Source organism: Pinus tabuliformis, chromosome 1_1 (genome assembly GCF_031772625.1).
Source record: "Pinus tabuliformis cultivar Carrire ecotype Pingquan chromosome 1_1, CPIR1, whole genome shotgun sequence".
Classification (NCBI taxonomy): Eukaryota; Viridiplantae; Streptophyta; class Pinopsida; order Pinales; family Pinaceae; genus Pinus; species Pinus tabuliformis.
In genome coordinates this window covers 289791487-289798588 of record NC_142297.1, presented here as the reverse complement: position 1 = coordinate 289798588, position 7102 = coordinate 289791487, and the positions used below count along the sequence as shown (strand labels likewise).

The window sequence follows — 7102 nt, the reverse complement described above, 5'->3', positions numbered from 1 at the left end:
GCCAAAAATAGGTCCCTGAAACAAGGGATGCCTTTGCATGCTGCCTTGGGAGAAGCAACCCATGCATGCAAGTTTGTTTTGCTCGATCCCGGAGGGGACCGGTCAACTCAACTGCACATGCAAGAGGCTGCTCAACTGCTGGAAGGAAATGCACATTTCTGGCTGGGAGTTGGGCTGGCTACTTAGAAGATTTGCATAATTTCTAGGAAGAGCAGTTGACTGCTGCCTAGATTTGCACAAATTCTAGGCTAAGCAGTCAATATGGGAAGGATTTTCAATTTTTTGGGTGAAGCTCGCTCAACAGAATTGCACAATTCTGGGGCCCAGCAGGTTGTCAGTTAGGATTGCACAATTTCTGGAGGGAAGGCTGGTTTCCCTCCAGATTTGTGCAAATTCTTGAAGGAGTTTCTTAGCCTGCTACCAGATCAAGTACGGATGAACAACTTATGAGGGGAATGCATCAAGGTTTGATCGATCAATTGTCTTTTTACAAGAAAATCACTGGAGCTTGTGTACTTGATGAAGCAAGACATGCTACTGTGAAGGTTGGTAGGGAGGCTCTAAAATGAAGCTAAGGCAAAATTTTGGAAGGTGGTTGTAGCCGCTACAACAGATTCATTATAAGATATATAATTATAGCCATTATATTTAAATTATAATGGTCTAATATTAAGGCCGCATCATATAATATCCTTATTATTTTTACTTATCGACTATAATAGTCCTAATATTAGCCTTAACTATATTCACCAAATAGTTCATTAAACTAATAACCCTATTATAGTGATATTCCTATTAATAGTTATTATCTTATTATAACTTTAACACATAAGTATGGTAATAACATTATACCTTATAATATTTTAGTTATTATCCTATAATTAAGTACCTATACTAATATTAGGACTATAGGTAAATTATAATAATTAAGGTCATTATTAAGATAATCTAATTAAGTACTTATATTAGACCCCTAAATTATAATTAGGTACTAAATCCTATATAATAAGTATAATATACTAATAATATAAACCTATAAATTAGCTAATATATTATAGGTATCATATAAGTTAAAAACTCAATAGATAATAATATTAGCACATAATACAATAGTAACCTAATTTTAGTATATTAATAAGGCCATATATATATATATATATATATATAATGTCTCATATATAGTTAGCTAGTGTTAGTATATAATTATGGGTCATAGAAACTTGTACTACATAAGTAATGAATAATTTTATAAAACAATTTAACTAAAACAAAAGCAACTGACCAATAAAAGCATTTAATGCAAAAGACATCAAATAACTTCAGTGAGAATTAATCACTCGACCACACCACGAATATTGCTTTATCTACATCTATGTTATAGTCCACTGCACAATAGATTCTCTAGCAAGATGGGTCAATATCATACCACAATAGTCACTCTACCCATTCCATGCATACTCATTAAATTCAGTGGTATAATCAACTAAATGATAGATTCTTTGGGTAAAATGAGTCAATTTTGCACACATTAATTACGAATTTGTCTCATTATATCTGTATTGTTTTTACTTTAATTTAAATATATTTAAATTAAACCCTTGTTCAAATCTGGGTGTTCATTCATACCTTTCAAAGTTCAATAATTAAACTAAGTGGCAGGAATGCTAGCTATGTTGCCTTGTTTTTTTTTTAACATGATCGTCTACTCTTATATTATAAAAAACTGCTGTAAGCAGGTGCTGTTACATGAGATGAAGAGAGAAGGGGGAAAGAAGTCCAAAATAGGCTCGCAGTCCTTGACTTCTGAGAGTTAAACTTGGAGAAAATAAGTTGAAATAGGTAACGGCTGTATTGCCGGACAAAGAGGCCAGCAAGAAGGCAAAATTTGCTTGACATATGACTGTTTACCAGAACTGATTAACCGAGTCTTCCACCTGGGGCTCCTTTTTGCTGGCCTTGGTAGATGCTTCTGCTTGCATGCTCTGCGCGATAGTCTTTATGTAAGAAATGGCCTCCTCCAGGTGTTGGCATTTCTCCTTGAGTTTCTCTATCTCTGCCTTCTGTTTCTCAAGTTTCTTCCTCTTGGACCTGCTGTCTGCGTGAAAGTCATCTTTGAGGTCATTGTGGTGTTTAACGAACCGAGCAATCATAAAGCAGTGTTCTTTACAGAGAGTGCAGGTATCGTTTCCCAGAACGCGGTCCAGCGGGTTCTCCTGCTTTTCGTGACCCTTCTGAGCTTCTTTCTGCTTTCTGTTCTCAGAGGGCTCTGCCATTTCTAAGTGAAGAGGAGTTAGACAACACAGAAATTGAAAGTGACACGATTTATACCTAAGAGTTGAAGAAGGAGCAAGCTCTTCTTGAATGCTTCGATGACTGCCTTGCTTGTTGCTAGTTGGCTAGGTTCGAGAGTGAGGCAACGGGTGCTTGGGATAGCAAACGCGCTGTTTGCTTCTGCTGCTGAGAACGACTAAGCTCCTTTCTAATCGCACTTCGTTCCAAGACTGATTCTGGAAGAACAGGGGAGTGCTGAGACGGTCGGGAGAAGGGAGGTGATTATAAAGAGGAGGGGGAGGCCAGCCATGATGAGAGATCGGATTATTTTTTTTGAAAAAGTCTGAGTGCGTATCCTGCACAAGATCCCTGATGCAGTTGAAGTGGAGAGGGAGGGGACGTTTACCAGCATTCAGATGGAGAGGGGCACGAGTGAAATGAGGGTACTTTGTACTGATAACGAAGGAGCAGAGGAAGGAAAGCATGGCGGAGGGTGCGTGGTGGAGATCGAGGAGAGTGTGACTGCTGGAATGACTGGAGAGAGAACGGATTCTGAGGGTGCTGGTCAGATAGACTGTTTGGCGGCTTAATCTACTACGGGATTGCCTTTTCATAGATCCTTTCATTCTCACGAATTTGTCCTTGCTGTCTGCTGACAGCCTTAGTTGCTAGGTGGTCTGCTTCTGCATTGTTTTCTCTTAGAATGTGTAAGAAAGTTGGGTCTCCCATGTGTCTGAGGTTGTCTTGAATCCTGGACTTGATATTGTTGAGGCCTTCCTTAATAAAATCTTTGCCTGTGACCATAGCGGCGATGATAATAGCCGAGTCCCCCAGTATTAATGCGTTCCTGATTCCCAATCTGAACAGTAATGAGGTACCCAGTAGAAGGCTGTAAGCTTCAGCTGCATTGTTGGAAGCATTCCCCAGACCCCATTCATAGCTAAGAATGGTTTTCCCGTTATGATCTTTAATGATGCCCCCTGCTCCGGCTTTCCCCGGGTTGTTCTTCGAAGCACCGTCGAAGAGAAGAATAGGGCGCTTCTGGTTTAGGATCCACTGTTGGACCTCTTCCTTGGATCCTCTGAGTTTCCAATTTGACCATTTCTTGTAGACTATTGCCTGGGAAAGTTGATTTTGATTGTGGTTGAAACTGAATTTATTATACCAGTCTCTCTCTTCTTGAAGCCAGCTCGTCTGATCTGGAAGAGCTATGTAGTTTGCACTAATGGATTCAGAGATGCTGGCGATTGTCTTTGCCAGAATACTAGCCATGATGGGCTTTTTATTGTTGAATACATAGTTGTTTCTGGCTAGCCAGAGATGCCAGCAGAGGGTGGCAGGAATGCATTTCCACACTCGGATTAGATTGGGCTTACCTTTCCTGGGGAAGGGGTAGCTATTCCTCCAATTTTTCTGGAGATTGGAGATCTGATCAAAGCTTTCTCGAGTTTCCATGGGGCTTATCACCTGTTTCCAACAGCTTTGCGCTAAGGGGCAGAGTAAAAAGGTGTGTTGGATGGACTCCTCCTCTGCTCGACAGAAGCAGCATATCGAAGGGCCCTGAATTCCTCTTTTCCTTAAGTTCTCAGCTGTAAGGATTTTCCCTTTAAGGAGTGTCCAATTGAAATATTTCACTTTGGGGAGGCACTCTGACTTCCAGGCAGCTGTGTGAAGATTCCAATTTGCTGAAGGAGATAAGTTTTGTAGAGTTTTGTATCCTTCTTTCACTGTAAACTTCCCTCCACAGGAATCCCAGATATATCTATCTTCAGTCCCCATATTGGTTGGAGCAGAAACAGAGAGAGAAAGCTTAAGATTGAGCCATTGATCTTTGAGGTCGGGGGAGTTTGAAGGTCCTTCCAGTCGAGCCATCTGTTTTGGTTCCATAAAGATATGTCAAACAAGGATGTTAACTTTCGAGCTTCCATCCAATTCTGCAGGGGTCGAAGGCCTTGGAGGAGGTTTCTCGGTTTTGAACCCATAATGCTGTCCGACCAAATCTTGGTGTCCTTTCCATTTCCTGGGAGTTTGGAGGCATTTTCTCTGAAGTGAGGCAGAACTTTTTTGATAAGTCTCCACATCGGTGTGCAAGGCCTGTCTACAATTGCTTCAGTGAGGATGTTAGAATTCGAACCTCTGAGATATTTTCGTTTTATGGCCTCCACCCACCACGATCCTTTGCCTGAGAGAATCTTCCAGATCAATTTGAGCCCCAGTGCTTGGTTTGAGAGATTTGGGATTTTGATGGAGAGACCTCCTTTTTCATAAGGGAGAGTTACCTGATCCCACTTGACAAGGCTGAATTTCTTGGTCTCCTGTTTTCCTCCCTGCCAGAGAAAACTTCTCATGATGAGTTCCATGTGTTTATGAGTGCTGACCGGGGCCATGATGACTGCATACTGGTAGATTGGAAGGGCTGAGAGGACAACCTTGATGAGAATTGTTCTGCCAGCTAAGTTGAGCCAAGAAGCTCCCCAACTCTGAAGAAGGCCTCTCATCTTTTCAATGTGTTTTATCCAAACTTCAGCCTTGACAGGTTCCTTAGCCAGGGGCAATCCTAGGTAGGAGAAAGAGCTCCAGTTCCTTTGCGCTGGGATGTCCAGGATCAGGGATATTCTTTGTTGAATTTAGGGAGTGACATTCCATGTATATATCTTGCATTTTCTATTATTCAATTTACCCCTAGAGGTTGTAAGAAAATCATCCAAAACTCTTTTAAATCTCCTTGCCATTAGGCTGGAGGCTCCCCCGATTAAGAGAGTGTCATCCGCAAAGAGCGAGTGATTGATCTCTTTTATCCCTCTTTCTATACAGATTCCCGGGATCTCTTTGTTGCTGCGGAGGTGATCTAGATGGATACTCTGGGTTTCAGCCATGATAATGTAAAGGAATGGAGAGAGGGGGCAACCTTGTCTCAGCCCCCTAGAGCTTCTGAAGTATTTGCTGGGTCGACCATTGATCAAAGGTGCTGTCCAAGGATTGGAAATGCACCCATTGATGATGCTGATGAAGTTGTTTGAGAACCCAAATTTTTTTAGTGCTGCTGTAAGGAAAGAGTGGTCCACACGGTCGAAGGCATTAGCCATATCAAGTTTGATTATCATTCCTCGCTCTCCTCTGTTAAGACTGCTGTGGATGGCTTCTTGAATTAATATGACATTATCTGTTATTTGCCTGCTTGGAACGAAGCCCCCTTGATTTTCAGATATTAAAAGGGGGAGGAATTTCTTGAGCCTATTGGCAAGGATTTTTGTTATAATCTTGTAAGAGACATTGCATAAGGAGATGGGGCGAAACCTGTCAAACGAGAGGGGATTTGCTTCCTTGGGGATCAAAGCAATGTGTGAAGACTTGGTATTCTCTCCCAGCTTATGATTTCTGAAGACATTCTTTATCATCCGCACAAAGTCTTTTTTGATTATTTCCCAGTGTTGTCGGTAGAAGGCAACCGTGAATCCATCTAGACCCGGAGCCTTATCTTGCTGCATGCTGAATGTCGCTGCTCGGATTTCCTCTTCTGTGATGTCTTGATCCAGCTCTTTGTTATGGTCCTCTGATAATTTGCACTCTATTGTACTGAGAAAGTCAGTGCTGTCTATTTGCTGAGGTGCTGATGAGAGGAGGGCCTTGAAGTGATTGTAAGCTGCATCTTTAATTTCTTCTTGATCCTTCATCTCTTTCCCATCGACCTCTATTTTATCGATTTGATTGCCAGCTCTCCTGAGTTTGATGTTGTTGTGAAAAAAGTGGTATTCTTATCTCCGGCTTTCAGCCATAGACAACGGGATTTCAATCTTTGTTCCTCCTCCTCTACTCGATTTTGTCGATAGAGTTCCCTATATAAATTTTTTTCCTGCTCTAAGTCTTCGTCTGAGTATTGAATGGTCTCTTTATCTTTATGCCACAGCTCCATCTTTGTGAGCAGGTCTGTTTTTTTTTTCCTTTCAGCGATTGCAACTCCCTTTGCCCACTGCTTGATTACAACACGGAGATGCTTTAGTTTCGTTTCCCAAACAAAATGAGGCGATCCGATTACTTCCTCAGCCCACTGATTTTGTATGAGGGCACGAAAATCTTCTTGTAGATCCCAAATTTTATTGTATTTGAAGGGGAGTGGCCCCAGATTTCTATCTTTGACCAAATTGAGAATCACTGGCTTGTGGTCCGATGCTGAGGCGTGGATTAAGTGACTCTTAATGGACTGAAAATTTTCTGCTATTCCTTCCTGAAGTAAAAACCTGTCCAATCTCTCCTTAATATTATGAGAACCGGATCTTTTATTGCTCCATGTGTATTTTCCATTTGACAGAGGAGTGTCGATCAGGTTGTATGACTGTATAATGGATTCTAGCTTGTCACGAGAGGTGTCTGCATGGTAATTTCCCCCAAATTTTTCTTGCACATTTCTTATTACATTCATGTCTCCCCCAAGAATTATTCTACTGTTTTGGATAGAGAGGAGATCTGCGTCTATGGTGTTCCAGCAGCTGGCTTTGTCCCTGTAATGATTTGGAGCATATATGTTGTAGATGTGAAAAACTTCCTGGGTGCCTTTATTTTTCAAATCTGTTCTTATCCACCAGTTGCAGAGTTGTGAGTTGATGATTTCCCAGTTATTCTTGTTCCATATTGTTCCTATCCCTCCTGAGGCCCCGTCTGAGCCTATAGATAGACCTGTAAAATTTTTAAAGTGTTGAATTTGGTGATGAAAGTCCTGTTCAGTGATTTTGGTCTCCTGGATAAGGAGAAGGTCTGGCTGTTCCTGTTTTAACAAATCCTTGATTGCTTTCAGTTTTAAGGAAGAGCCCATCCCCCTACAATTCCAAGAGAC

At 41.3% G+C, this 7102-nt stretch overlaps 1 protein-coding gene across 1 annotated transcript; it reads right to left on the bottom strand.

Annotated features, from left to right (window-relative positions):
• Positions 1 to 5962: 5962 nt before the first annotated feature.
• LOC149212683 (uncharacterized) lies at positions 5963 to 6691 on the bottom strand. Its single transcript, XM_089388784.1, has one exon. The coding sequence runs from the start codon at positions 6689 to 6691 to the stop codon at positions 5963 to 5965; it is 729 nt and encodes a 242-aa protein (XP_089244910.1).
• Positions 6692 to 7102: the final 411 nt, after the last annotated feature.